Raw genomic sequence first — 14814 nt, forward strand, 5'->3', positions numbered from 1 at the left:
CTATCATTCCTTCTAAACTTACTCCAGGATACTGCATCATTGAAACAATAGCCTACTGCCCATGTAGAAACTACCACTCCAATATAAGCAGCCCCTCCCTTCAGATGCCTTGTGCGAGGCATTGCCTCTCTGTTGTCCTGCCCACTAGGGCTTTCCTGAAGTGTGTCTGATATACACCAAAGGCATTCATTCACAGCTTGCGTATCATCTGCCTGGTAATACTATCCTTGGCACAGATGAGAAGTTAGAAAAATGGGGAGGAAGTAACACTCAGTTTGGTCTTTTCTGGGAAAATACCATTGATCGGCACCCTGTCTGTCCCCAAAGCTGGTGAGAGCCGTAGGCAGTGAACTGTAAACACTGGAAATATTGACAGAAGTCAAGGTCATGGCAGGAATAGTTCGCTCATGCCTGTTGGGTAAGGATAAACCTGCAGTCTAAAGCAACTGGTCCACTGATTTGCATTTCTAGAAACTGGGAAATTTCTTAAGATTTTAATTCTGGCAGCTCTTTAATTGTCTCTTTGTGGTTGCAAAGCAACTGGATACACTGTCTTATTTCTGCTATTCTTCTCTATTACAGGGTAGACTTTCTTTTTCCCATCTATTCCAGGGGAAATATAACTCCTTAGAAAAAAGTTGTTTTGATCTGACGTCTTTAGAGGATGCTTTTGACTGATATCAGAGTTTAAGTCCATCGTGGGTCAAGTAACTGCTCACCAAATGCTTTGTTTGGTTGTGTGCTGTCTGATATGGTTGATTTCTGCCTTAGATGGTAAGTACGATTTCCATATAAGATATATCATGTCAATTTGTGGGTTAAGAGGCATTCTGTATTTTTAATGAAATTTATAATATTGAAAATTCTCAAGTGAGGTATATGCTTTATACTCATTGTGAGCTTTAATATACATTGATGGTGATCTTGCCCCCTGAGATGGGTGGTCATTGCTGACTTGCTTTTCTTATTCTGGGATCCCAAAAAGTGACACTTTCAAAATCCTGAGATGTCAACTATTAAGGAATCTAGGACTGATACTTGGGAAGGGATTGCTTGTTAGGGAATGGATAACTTGTGCTGGATTTAAATACAATATCCATTATCTGTTTGGAAGTGTAACCTTAGACATTCCTGGAGAATGAGAGATGGGGATTCCCATACAATGGAAGAGATAGGCTGGGATTAGTTCAGCAAAGAGTCTGAGGGAGGAATGTTTTTGCGGCTGGTGATAATGCCAGATGATTCTGTTCTCCTTTTCCCTCTAACAGGGAGCTGTTCAGAACCCCCTCCCGTGAACAATAGTGTGTTTGTTGGAAAGGAAACTGAAGAACAGATTCTGGGAATTTACCTTTGTATCAAAGGCTACCACTTGGTGGGAAAGAAGTCTTTGGTCTTTGATCCCTCGAAGGAATGGAATGCGACCCTCCCTGAGTGCCTCCGTGAGTCTGGTTTTTCTGGCCATACTGTCATCTCCTATATTCCTGTAGGCCACATTAAAATTGCCCATCGTGTTGGTCTGGAATTTAATACGTAGCCCCTAGTGAGCTGGAACTTGCAAAACCCCTGCCAGTACTAGTATTTCAGGTGCATCAACAATGCCTGGGCATCATGTTACTTTTAAACTAGGAAAACCTATTCTTCTCAATATGCAACAAGTGACATTCAAGTGGCTTGCTTCAGGTGACAAAACTTACTGTTATCTTCTGTAGTGACACAGCACAATTCTTCCGGATCTTTTTTATTAGTAGAACTTTTTTTAAAGCTGTGTTAATTTTATGTGTGCACAATATTATACAGTTTGTTTCATATAAAAAAATATGTACCTCTCTGTTGGCTGCTGGTTTCTATGAGAAAGAAACAGTTAAAATGTACAGCAAGAAAGAAAACAAGAAATGAACGAGTATATATTTGGCTAGATGAAAGAAGGGAAGACTTGCTTAGAATATAGGCACAAGGCTTTTGAGCAATGTTTTGTACAGCAGAATAATGAATATGCTAGTGATAGTATCTAGTTATGCACTTCATTGTGTGTAGTACAGTTGTAAATTATATTGTTCTTGTGTATGACCATGTTGTATGACAGCATTCCTGGAGAGACATGAAAAATGTCTACCCATCCCAGATAAGAAACTAATGACAGACCAAAGTTAAGAATACTACCAAAATCCAGCTTGGTAAACCCATGAGTTTATTGCAGTTATTTGCAGAAGTATATGTAAGGGGTTACAGGAGCACAAGTGACTCAAGGATAGCTGCATCACTAGAAGCTCACCCCAGCATTTATGAAGAATCACAAAAGCTAGAAACTTGCAGCTTTCCATACAACTTGCAGGCAAACTCAAAGGGTTGAAAAATGTTTTCTAGACCACTCAGCTAGTCTGAGCAGCTCCCAGCAGTCCTTACTGATTATATAATCTTAGGGAGGGAAGAACTTGCACATCTGGTCAGGTTCAGGAAGTTCCTGAGACTCCTTAGATGTTTATTTGCTAAATCTTTTCCCTTTAGAACTTGCAGAGTCTTGATGAGCCTTCTTTAGAAGGTCATAGGTCTTAAAGAACTTTGGAGGAAATGTCCATAACAGATCAATACCTTTTTATCCACAATTATAGTACCTTGGGCTTTACTCATCCTGCATTGGAATATACCTATCCTTTTAGATTCATGTGCATCAGTAAGTTCTGATTTACCATTGTCTTTATGAAATCCATACTTCCTAAAGTGGGGAGTGGAACTTTTATTTCTTCCAATCCTCCTAGAGCACTGACTGTTTTCTTCTTCAGTGGGCCACTGTCCTGACCCTGTACTGGAAAATGGCAAGATCAATTCTTCTGGGCCTGTGAATATAAGTGACAAAATCATATTTGAGTGTAATGATGGTTACGTCCTCAAGGGAAGCAATTGGAGCCAGTGCCTAGAGGACCACACCTGGGCACCTCCCTTGCCCATTTGCCGAAGTAGTAAGTGCTGTGGAGCTGTGCGTTTTGGTGCTGTATTAACATACAAGCCAGAATTAAAACCTTCACTTCCTGTCTTGTTACTTCTGCTTTCCCTATCCCCCAGCTTTTCCTCTCTCCTTTCTTCCTCTTTCTTCCCCTACTCTCCCAACTTTTGATCCTCCAGTTCCCACATCCTGAGTGCTGGAATTATAGGTGTGTCACCATTCCTGTTATCTAATGCTGGTAGTCGAACCCAGGTCTTTGTGCATGGGAGGTAGGCACTCTAGCAGCTGAGCTACAGGTTCAACCCTAGTTTGCCTCCCCCTGCACTCTACCAGCTGGCAGCTCTACAGTGTGTAGCCCCATTCCTTGAACACTGCCAGTTCCTTGTAACTCGAGATAAGCTAGGGTGAGACCCTTCTCTACGGACGGTTATGGTTTCGTGAGAAAGAGAACATGCTTTGGGTCTCACTTAGACTGGTGTGAAGATGGCAGACTCTAGTGTACACAGAGCATAGGGAGCACTGCCTACTGGTTGTGCCTAAGCTCTCACAAATCTCACTCCAGTGTGTCTCTCCCTTAGGAGACTGTGAACCTCCTGAGACTCCTGTCCATGGCTATTTTGAAGAAGAAACTTTCACTTCAGGATCTGTCGTTACTTATTACTGTGAGGATGGGTAAGCACATGGCTTTTCAAACAGGGGATAGTGCTCTGCACTGCACTGCTTTGGAGAATGACTGTCTGTGTCTACCTAATCCCATAATTCCTACTGCTGTAAATTCTGGCTCATTCCAATTTTGAAATTTCTTCAATATCCAGAAAGCAGACACCTAGCAGAGCACCCTTCTTACCTTAGTTGTGGTAATTACTTCTTTGTTGCTGCAATGAAACACCATGACCAAGGTAATGTAGAGGAAGTGTTGATTTGGGCTTATGGTTCCTGAGGGATAAAAGTCCATTCCTGTCATGACAGGGGAGCATAACAGCAGGTGAGTGGTGGCTGGAGCAGCAGGCAGAGAACATGAAGCTTTAAACTCTCAAAGCTCTTCTCTAGTGACATACCTCCTTCATCAAAGCCATACTTCATAAACTCCCCAAACAGTGCTACCAACTGGGGATGAAGTATTCAAGTGCTGGAGACAATGTGGGGACATCGTATTCAAATTACCACACTAATCAAAGTATTCATTTCTTCTCAATTATCCAAAATATTTTCTAAATATATTTTCTAAACAATCTGTTACCCAAACCCAAAGCCTCGAGAATGATGATCATGTCAAGATACCAAAGGAAGGACTCAGGGAGTTTAGATGACTTTTATTATTAAATAATCCTTGGTGGCAGCAGGTCAGGAGACAAGGTCTGCACCATGCCTACAAGTCGAGTGCTATCTATGCACAGAGGGAACAGAGGAAAATGGGATCCTATTGCTCAGTGCTATGGAAATGAACTTCTCATGGGTGTGCTGCTTGTCCATTAGGCCTTATCTTCTTTCTCTGTTTTATTGTTTGCAAAGGAGGGAAGTTACCAGCAGCTCCTCCCACTCAGCACATGTATCTACAGTCTGCAGAACACCTAAAAGAATAGAGTTGCTGTGACTGCTTCATATAAAATGAAATACTTCCCCTCCTTCACCCTGTCAGAGTTTGATGCATTTATTATTTCCTTCATTCTTGTATCACTCCGTATCTTCCAATCATGTGTTGAGATAAGGCCGTAGATACACATTATTTTTAGGTGTAACAGTGCCAGTATAACCCCCAACACAAGAGAAGCAAGATTAAGAGGTTTGCTAGCAGGGAGTACAGAGCACATGACCATTGGAACGGCAAGTTTGGCTTCCAGTTTGGAAGACTCATTAGTTGGTAGTATTTATTATAGGTCCAGAGGATAGTATTCCATTGGCTATCCACTGGTACAATAGCCAGCACCTACCATTGAATTGGCCAGATAAAATCACCATTATCTTTTCATCCACTGTGGGTGACTCAGGGCAAACCCAACTATTATTAGTATGCTAAACACCAGTGTTAACCCAATAGCCCAATGGAGGAGCAGGGTCCCTGCTGCTACTTAGGAGAAACAAGAATGTTTAATAGATATCAAAAGAGGTATCTGCACCACTGGGTGAGATATGTGCTATGGTGTGGCCTATGTCAGAAGAGCTTCGAGGATAACGTTTGGCCATGCTGTGACTCAGGAGAGAGAAAAGAGATAAATGCTACTGGGAGATGCATTTGCTTTTTGTTTGTACAATATGTCCCTTTGTGAATAATTTCTGCGATAGAGCATACTTTAATCTTAGACCATTATCCTAGCATGATAAACATAGTAATGGTTGGGCCTTCTAGGGTCACATAGGTATCCTGTGGATGGTGTTACTTCAGTTTGATCGTGAGGAGCAAATTTCTGTCAGGTCCTCTTGCTGGCTGAAGAGATCTGTTCATTTAATTTGTAGTCTAAATGCTACGAGCTTCTGTTGGGTAATTATAGCTATTGCTGCTGGCTTGTTTGTCTGAGGCCTTTTATTGAAGGCTTCAGGGAGTTAAATGGGAGTCTGTCTTTAAAACCTGAGTCAGCTACTATTCATGTTTGATGTGTCCTGCTCCTGATGAGTCATGGTCTAATTGGGTTGAGAAGGGTAGATGCAAGACCCATGGCAGGCTTTGGTTACTCATTAACTGTTTCACTTCATGACCTATAAAATGGTCTTGGCAGTTTTCAGTCAACTACGGATTCCCATATAGAGAGTCCGGTGAGCACTGAATGGTAATCTTTTAGATGACTCTTTTTCCTGGAAAACATATCAACTTAAACTGAACCATGAACCTGGTAGACGGTCAACATAGTGTATTTTCCCTCTTAGTGTGTACTATGGATATCACTGAGATCATCCCACATATTTTTGGTAAGAATATACAATGTCTGTAAGTATATGTTTGGTAAGCATGTACCATGCAAGTCTCCATTAAGTTGCAACTCCATTAAGTTGCCCATTCAGCTGAGTAGCCTGGTAGGGTCTTTTTCAGTCTGACCAAACTCATAATTTCTAGGCCACTGTAAGTGTTGTGGAGCAGCACCATGCTATAACATTACTTGCTTGTGTGGTATACATCCCTCATATTTCTCCTTGGCTCTTGTCCCAACAGTGAGTGTCTGTTAATGGGCCACTGCTGACTCTGACACTGAGGAAATCAAAATGGGCTTTGAACATGGCCCAACTTGTTGTGCTTATAATTAGGAGTTTCTCTTCCTACATAAGTAGGATCCTTACTGTGTGGAGGTTGGTCTGCTAACCTCTGTAAACTTGGCCTTAATCAACACAAAAGCTTTCTATCATTCAGTGTTAGGCTACCGTCCTCTGTTAGGTGCGATTTCATTTTGCTGATCCACCAATTTATAATTGCTTCTCCTCCCTTCACTCATGAGTAGTGGTCCAACATTTCATTAGGTGCAGTCACTCCTTCTGTTTGATAGTTACTGAGGTACCAAAACTGTTGACATTCTCTACTGAGGGTGATGTGTTATCTACCCCTTCTGTTTAAGATACCCTTACTTAACCAAAGTAGTTATCAGCACTGTCCCTGACTGTGGGTGAGTCTATGACTAAACTATCTAGCCTCCAGTGGGTAAGTAGTCAGAATCTTGACAACAGCTTCTAGGCAAATGGGTTTTGTGGTTATTAAGACTTCATATTAAGACGCCATTGCTTTTGCAACAGACACATATTAGCACCTTAGGGTATATTAACCATCTGTATACCCTGTACTTATTCCACAGCTTGTCCTGTTTCCTTAAATGCCATGGAATGAACTTCTGTCCAGGCCTACACCTATTGGTTTATAGAGTAGCGTTAGGCAGGAAGGGCCAGGTAGCCAAGGCAGGAAGGCCTCTGCTAGCCAAGTAGCCCCACACATTTCTATGCTTGGTTAACCATATAGAGAAGCAGAAAGCTTGTACCTTGTCAGCTACATCTGTAGCAATACTTTTGTTTTATTGTAAAAGGCAACATTCAAATATTTCATAAACAATCCAGGTCCTTGGACCTTGTCTGGATTAATGTCTTATCAATCTAATGCAATATTTGACTAGTCTCTGGTTTCGTTCATTCTGCTAGGTCAGATATTGTTATCCCATGGCACATTGTGAGGCTGTGTAAATAACCCTTAGGCAACATGGTGAAAGTCCACTGATGGCTTTTCCAGGAAAAGGCAAATGATTCTTGCCTTTCAACTACTATATTGGAACTGAGGAAATTGTTGGCTGAATCCCGTACACAGGGCACAGTGGTGATGGTTCAGTTTGAGTGTGTTTGACACTTCAACAGTATAGCAGTGTTAATATAGCCAGAGACACCTTATTTAATTCCCAGTAACTTGCTGTCTTAAGCTATGTACCTTTTTTGTGTACCCAAGATTTTGGGTAGGGCATGACAACAAACGAAAGGGTTTGCCTACCAGCATAGTGATGTTTACCCTTCCCAACTCATAGATTGTTTCTGTGATATCTCGGTGCTCCCCATGCCCTTGGAAACTACTGGTATATGACCTCGGAGTCAGTGGTACCACTGGTGTGGCTTCTCAAGATTGGCCTTTTGACCAAGATGTGTTTGTTTTCTGGACACCCTAACCAAAGTTTCTCATGGGTAGTTTGCAAGTCCTTCCCCTCTAATATGCCAGCTCTTAATATATTCAGGGGTTATGGCATAGACCTTTGAGGGCATATGCCCTAGTCTCTAAAAGTGAGCACTGGGACTGTTTGTCCACTGGAGCTTCTAGTTCCTATTAAATGGTTTTTAAATCTATCTGGGTTTCTATATTTAAGTGTAAATTTGGCCCCAGTAGCTATCTGCATAGTGACTCTTTCTGTACTATAGGGGACCGATATGTAGCCAACTCTATATGAGAAGTCTGTTCAGGAATGTGGAAGCTTGGACCAAGTCTCTATTCATTGTTTTCTCCAGAGCCAGAGACTTATTATACTGTCTGAGGCAAGCAATGTAGATGGCACAAGGATGCGTCATCTGGTCCAGTTGGTACACACTGTCTTTTCAGGAATAAGGGTTGGAATCTTTTCTTAAGGGCGTGATTTCCAAAATTTTTTCATCCCTATTTGACTTCTTGTCTATTTTTCAAAATTGTATTCTTGCTTGACAATTTCATACATGTGAATAATGTATTTTGTTAATTTTCACATTTCCTACTGGCACAAAATTCCTTCTTTCTAACAAGTTTCTCTCCTATTCCTATGTTCTATGTTCATGTGTTGGCCAGGGGAGAACCTGCTGATTTAACCTGCATTTCAGAGACTTTTTCTGTGCCACTCTTTTTTTTTCTTCACACTTTTGTGCTTTGTCTCTGTCTCCACTGAATCTGACACTATTTGAGCTTCCTTTTATATCTATTGACAGAGCACCATATGAATATCAGAGCTCATCCCTGACTGGAGGTACCCAGTGCAAGATGTCATCTTTTAAATCTATTGTACAAGTCATGATAAGCACCAAAAAAAGTCAAAACACACATTGCAGGTTCATGCCAAGTCCCTTTAAATATGACTGCAATTCCTCCATGGATGTCTGTATTTCCCTTGGGATGGGGACATCTTTAGAGTTGGGCCAGATATGTCTAATGGCAGTAGTCAGCCGCATGGTCAGTAGCTCCACACTTACATCGCAGGGATTGACTGCGGCTGCTGCCGCTACAGTGCTAAGGCGAATGCCACCCGCCTTCATGTCCCGCAGTCTCAGTAGGCACACACTGTTCTTGCTTGAACTTGGCTCTCAGTTCCACTAACTCTAGAGGAGTGAAGGGGCGCATTAGGGGGATGAAGACAGATTGTCTGAGTTCTGATCTTCAAGGGATCTCTGCGTTGTCTTCTGTGTCTTGGTAGTCTGCAGTGAATCATACTTGTGAACGTTCATGTGCCAGTCACGCTTCTTTGGTGGCCTGTTTTTGCTACTGACTTGTGCCACTCTGGCTTCTCTTTCTAGCTTGGGTTCTTCCTGTAACCTTCCCATGAGCCAACTGTGGCTCCCTTGCTGATGACTTCATTGAACTAGACTTATTGTCACCACCGGCAGCAGCGACTGCTCAGGGTTCCTTTTGTTTTCCCACAAATGATTTGTTCGTTGCCTTCACCTTGGCTGGCAACTACTCTCTTGTCCTTTTGAGGGATCCATGTACTGACAGGGTGCTTCCCACATAATGGGGCCACATCAAATCCCATAGATGGTTTAGGCCAGCCTGGGACTTCCCTAGTAGAACCCATGTCCACATCCAGAATCTGCTCGCTCAGTTCCCCTGTGCAATTCTGCTGACAAGGCCAATGTTATGGAAACTCTCGGAAGGAAGGCCTGAGAGGCGTCGAGAGTGACAACTATGTCAAGATACCAAAGAAAGAACTCCGAGGAGTCAATGGGCCTTTGGGCATCTTTGAGTTTCAAGCAATCCTTGCTGCCATCAGGCCAGAGAACAAGGATGTGCAGCAGGCTTACAAGCAGACTAGCATCTGTGCACAGGAGTGGTGGGAAATCAGATCCTAGTGCTCGGTGCTGCAGAGACAAACTTCCCGTGGGCGTGGATGGGCTGCATGGCTACCAGGCCGTCCCTCCCTTCTCCATCTACTGTTTCCAAAGGAGGGAAATACCCTCCCCACCAGCACAGATGCCTACAACCTGAAGAACGCCTGTAAGGACAGGACTGCTCTTACTTCCTCGGAAATAGACAATGGACTGTTCCCCACAGAATTCAAGAGTGGAAACCTTAAAGAAAGAAAGAAACAAAAATCAGAAATATAATGATTTAGCACTTAGACCCTTAAAGCATTGTATAAGGTCTAACCCTCCTTCAGATGCTCTGGTCTCCCTCCCTAATTGGTCTCTTGCCTTAATCATGTCATGTGACTTTACCAGCCTTTACGTCCCACCTCTCAGTTTTATATTAACTTCTGTTTTTATGCTGATCACACGCTGCTGCTCTCCTTTAGCCCATTCACCTGCACCTGCATTTTAGAGCTTAATACAGGTGCCATTTGGGTAATGAATGATCAAACGCTCCTCCCCTCACCTGTCCATTCCTCTCCCCCCACCCCCAATACACTGGCTCTGAAGTTCTCACTTTTCTCCGTGTTATTCTGCCTTGACTCATCCTTTGGGTCCACCCACCATTTCAGGAGAGCTGTTTTACTTCATAGCTGTTTTCTTAGAATGGAATAGCTTAAGCAGGAAGGTGGCTTTGATCACAGTTGGAAACGGTAAAATACAGCTACAAAAAATCAGTCTCTATTTCCCTGCTTAGAAGTGTTGTTCTAACATCTCCAGGTACCACCTAGTGGGCACACAGAAGCTGCAGTGCAGTGATGGAGAGTGGAGCCCTTCCTATCCTACCTGTGAGTCCATTCAGGAACCCCCCAAATCAGCTGAACAGAGTGCACTTGAGAAAGCTATTGTAAGTAAGGGGGTGTTATCCATTTTGAGCTTAGCTGCAGCCTCAGGTCGGATATTACTCTTAGCATGTGCTTTAGTGGATAACCGCTCAGTTCTGGGTAATGGTTTTGAATGGGTTAACCTTGACTTGATTGCAGAAGGGGCCCAATACGATGTCAACTCATATTTCTGTAGAAGAACGTTCCCACTCATCACTATCATGACAAAGACCCAACCCTTTTACGGGATTTATTGCCTCATTTGTCATATAGAACAAGGTATACTCAGTGCCCGATATCTATAAGGCCTGGCTGCTGTGAAAAGCTGCTCCAAGTCTAGGTTCCAAGACATTCTGAACACATTTATCTCCATTCAGACTAACTTTAGCCCATATTTATATCTGGAGAAATATTAATGATTATATTTAAACCAGAAAATGTATATGACTGGTCAAGTTGAGGATGCACATCCACGTGGAGTTCCCTGGGTTTGTGGGTTACTTATTTCAGAGTAGAGAGCTGACTCTCAGCTCCCCATGTGTAACTTTAAACATCTTTCTTTCCCTAGCTTGCCTTTCAGGAGAGTAAGGACCTTTGCAATGCTACGGAGAACTTTGTGAGACAGCTAAGGGAAGGTGGAATAACAATGGAAGAACTTAAATGTTCTCTGGAGATGAAGAAAACTAAGCTGAAGTCGGATATTTTACTGAACTACCATAGCTAAGCAGAATGGTTACAGACAGACACCTATGAATAAATTGCTTCTAAAGGTGCTTGTGGGTCTTTCCTTACAGGGTGGAAATGCAAGGTCATGTGGCCATCCAGTGGACTTACTGTATGTAAGTGTGTGTGGGGTGTCTGTGGAAATGTTTCTTAGAATGTAGAAGGGCCAGGTATGGTGGTTATTGACCAAGATTGACTGCAGAGCATAGTTCTCTGGCTGTGTGGGGAATGAGAAAGCTTGTGTCTGATCTGAGTGTACGTCACATCAGACATGAATGATAAGTCAGAGTTTTCAAAATATCTGAGGCAAGAGCTAACTTCATTCTGGAGAAAATATACTCACAACAATTGCATCTTTAAAATTGCTGATTGAGTCCCACACCCTGCCTGACACAACCTCTCCAAGCACCAAAGGTTACCAACAGCGCAATTGGTTATTCTGACGACTTGGTAAAAGTCCTCATTGCTGAAGACACACATGTCTGTGGCATACAACATAGAAAACATTTGGCACTCAACTGGAAGCCTCATCCCTTCTGAATAGTAGGGATGGTGCTAGAAGGTGCTACCCAGTGCTGCCAGAAGAGAAAAGGAATCATTAACCTCCCTCAGCTATGACCCTGCAAGCTCTAAGAATGATCTGCATATAAGATACGGCCACTGATGTAATAGTGGCTAAGGGTTAGGGGAGTAACCACCCACTTTCTGATTGGATTCAAGGCCTGCTTTGTGAAATGGTACCCATCGCTGACACTGGGAAAGTGACCAAGAACCTGAGTCTAGACAGGTCTTAGGTGCTACGGGAAATGTACTACTATTATTCTGCCAAAGGAACACAGCAATGAAATGACCCCTCGTGGCATTCTGCTATACCCATAGGTCTGAGCATCACTCAACCCTTATCACAGAAACTACTACTTACAGTAGATGATAATTTACACAGATGCCTGTAGCTGGATGATACTCAGAGACAGAGAGAGGGTCGGGGAGACAGAGACAGACTGACAGACAGGCTTGGAATACTTAACTCTGAATGAGATATCTTTATCACACCCCTTCCGGGAAGACTCGGCGATCTGTGCAGAAGAGAGGGTAGAAAGTGTATGGAAGCCAGAGGTGGTGGGTGACTAAGTTTACCTCATTTTTCAGACACAACAGAGAAGATGTATATGTAAATTCACAGAGATGATGACAGAATACCAAGACTTGCACAAGCTCAAGCAGGACAAAATCCCCAGCATGGAGGAAGGCTCCTGGGCACAAGGCCCAGCCCTAGCTATTCTTGACTGGTAGCTGCTGGGAAAGGAGTAATGACTTCTCTTCAATGGAGTGACACTTGATATACTAACCACACTCCAGGCAGGCCCATGCTCAGGAGAGTTAGTCAATGCAGATCGGATTCAGTAATTTTTGTTTTCTTTTCTTTTTGGGCTTTTGAGACAGGGTTTCTCTGGTATAGCCATGGCTGTCCTGAAACTCTCTCTGTAGACCAGGCTGGCCTCGAGTTTGCAGATCCACCTGCCTGTACATCCCCAGTGCTCACGTTAAAGACATGTACCGCCATTGTTTAGCACTTTTTTTTTTTTTTAAAAAGAAAGAACATGAAGGCTTGTGGATAAAGGGAGTTAGGAGGAGTTGGAGGATGGGAAAATATAAAAACATACCATGTGACATTCTCAAAGAGTAACTAACCATTAAGACAGAAGTAGGATTAGGCCCCAAAGTCTTCCCTACACCATTAAGGAAGCCTGGTTTTTAAGCCTGATATGGTAATTTATTGCCTTTTCGATGACTCCCAGCCTCGCATCGCCATGGGGCTGAGATGTGAGGTGCACAGCGACTGTATTTTCAACTCCTTATTTAGAGAGTAGAAGATACAGGAACTCTAAGGCTTTTCATCATCATGTCGTATGTAACTGCCTTGAAGGCTCCATTTACACTGATACTCACAGACAGAAGAAAAATACACTTTAGATCTAAGAAGGCTCCCGGCATAACAGTGAAACAGCAGACAGGAACGGAGGCCAGGGCCGTGGCCGCTCCCCCAGCTTCATGGAAGTCCTCACAGGTGACAACACTTCCCCTCCATCCCTCTGAGTTACCTCATCAGGCAGGGCTTTCACTGGAGCATGGGGACAGTGTGGTGAGCTTTGATTGGCCAAGAATTTAGGGACTCGAGATTGGCTCAAATCCAACATAAACTTAAGGACTGGGCAGTGAACTCAGATCTGTACCCTGATCCTGGTCTCTGGAGTCGGTTTTCCCTGGAATTCGTCACGTGACTCACTTCTCACTCCCCATCTGTTCTGCACCCAGACCATGTAAGAACATTCAAAACATCAGAGAAGCCCGGGGCATTATTTGAAAGGATTATAAGAAACGAACTTTTAAGTAGCTAAGTGTCTCCTAACAGACACATTACCTGAATACATATATTACTTGAGGGCAGTTAGAATGAAAAGGACTCCAGAGCAGTGCACTATGGGAGCACAGATGGAGAGGAACACTTCCGTTTGGGAGGAGATGAGGGAAAAATATGTTTAAAATGTCAATTATTTTATTCTTGTATTTACATTTTTTGTTGCTGATTTGGACAGACGGTCTTGAGGAGGGACTGGCTGACCTTGAGCTCCCTTTGTGGTTGAGAATGATGTTGAACTTCAAATTCTCCTCTCTCTATTTACCAAGTCTGGGCATATAGATATGTACTACCTACCCTGGCCAATATTTGGAATGTTTTTAGAACTTAGGACACATGGAGTGTTTTGCAGCATTTCCAATGATAGTCATGAAGGAACAGAAAAATCTTGAAATATAATCTTAACTAAAATAACAAGTATGTATGATATGGGCTTATACTCTTAAAGCACTTATGTGTTTTAAAGTGAATATTTGATTTACTTTTTTTTCAGAAAGGGTTGGTGAGATGCAAGAAACATGGACCATGTTTAGGCAATAGCACGTAACTTGGGTTGACTTGAGTGAAACATGACTAAATGGTAAAGGATAGGAAGGTTCGTGAAATCCAGTTAATAAAGAGTTTTGAAGGCAGATTAGAGAATTCGCATCTCTTTGGTTAGGCAGTGGATAGGAGTGGCTTTCAAGCTGTAGGGTGAGGACAACATGGAGGATAAGTTCTCACAGTATAAGGACAACCAACTGCAGCATGGCTTGAGCTGGAAAAGGAGTGAGGTGGGGGAACCAATGAAAAAGGGTTACTGCAGTGCTTCAGGCGTGCTCCCCAAAGTTCATTCTGGAGGCTTCTCCAATTGGGGTTCTATTGCTGTGATGAAGCCCCATGACCAAAAGCAAGCTGGGAAGAACTACACTTCCACTTTGTAGTTTATCATTGAAGGAAGTCAGGACAGGAATTGAAGCAGGGCAGGAACCTGGAGGCAGGAGCTGATGCAGAGGCCATGGAGGGTACCGCTTACTGGCTTGCTTGGTCTGCTTTCTTTTAGTACCCAGGATTACCAGCCCATCAATTAAGTTGTGATTGGGAAGTGCTCTTCAGGCTTGTGTACAGCTCCATCCTCTGGCGGCATTTCCTCAGTTGAGGCTCCCTCCTCTCAGGTAACCTTAGCTCCGTGTTTCTCAATCTGTGAGCTGCCATCCCTTTGGGGGCTGAACAAGCTTTCACAGGGGTAGCACATCAGATATCCTGTCTATCAGCTATTTACATTATTATTCGTAACAGTAGCCAAGTGACCATTATGAGATAGCAGTGGA

The 14814-nt window shown here is 43.1% G+C and overlaps 1 protein-coding gene across 2 annotated transcripts; it reads left to right on the forward strand.

Annotated features, from left to right (window-relative positions):
• Positions 1-427: 427 nt before the first annotated feature.
• On the forward strand, positions 428-11135 carry C4bpb (complement component 4 binding protein beta). 2 transcript variants are annotated; one of them, XM_032915603.1, is made up of 6 exons: positions 428-774; positions 1269-1439; positions 2781-2957; positions 3520-3613; positions 10259-10385; positions 10931-11135. In XM_032915603.1, the coding sequence occupies exons 1-6, from the start codon at positions 723-725 to the stop codon at positions 11084-11086; spliced, it is 777 nt and encodes a 258-aa protein (XP_032771494.1). In that variant the 5' UTR covers positions 428-722; the 3' UTR covers positions 11087-11135. The 2 variants fall into 2 exon arrangements, with proteins under 2 accessions (XP_032771494.1, XP_032771493.1); XM_032915602.1 differs by lacking the exon at positions 428-774 and having other exon boundaries at positions 953-1439.
• Positions 11136-14814: the final 3679 nt, after the last annotated feature.

The sequence above is a fragment of the Rattus rattus genome, chromosome 10, assembly GCF_011064425.1.
Source record: "Rattus rattus isolate New Zealand chromosome 10, Rrattus_CSIRO_v1, whole genome shotgun sequence".
Classification (NCBI taxonomy): Eukaryota; Metazoa; Chordata; class Mammalia; order Rodentia; family Muridae; genus Rattus; species Rattus rattus.

What these genes read in the sequence shown, in the direction of transcription:
- C4bpb (XM_032915602.1), top strand. Translation starts at nt 1,211, where the DNA reads ATGTTTTTGCGGCTGGTGATAATGCCAGATGATTCTGTTCTCCTTTTC. An exon ending in CTTGCCCATTTGCCGAAGTA is followed by an intron (nt 2,958 to 3,519) that starts GTAAGTGCTGTG and finishes TCTCTCCCTTAG; the next exon opens with GAGACTGTGAACCTCCTGAG. An exon ending in GTGCACTTGAGAAAGCTATT is followed by an intron (nt 10,386 to 10,930) that starts GTAAGTAAGGGG and finishes TTCTTTCCCTAG; the next exon opens with CTTGCCTTTCAGGAGAGTAA.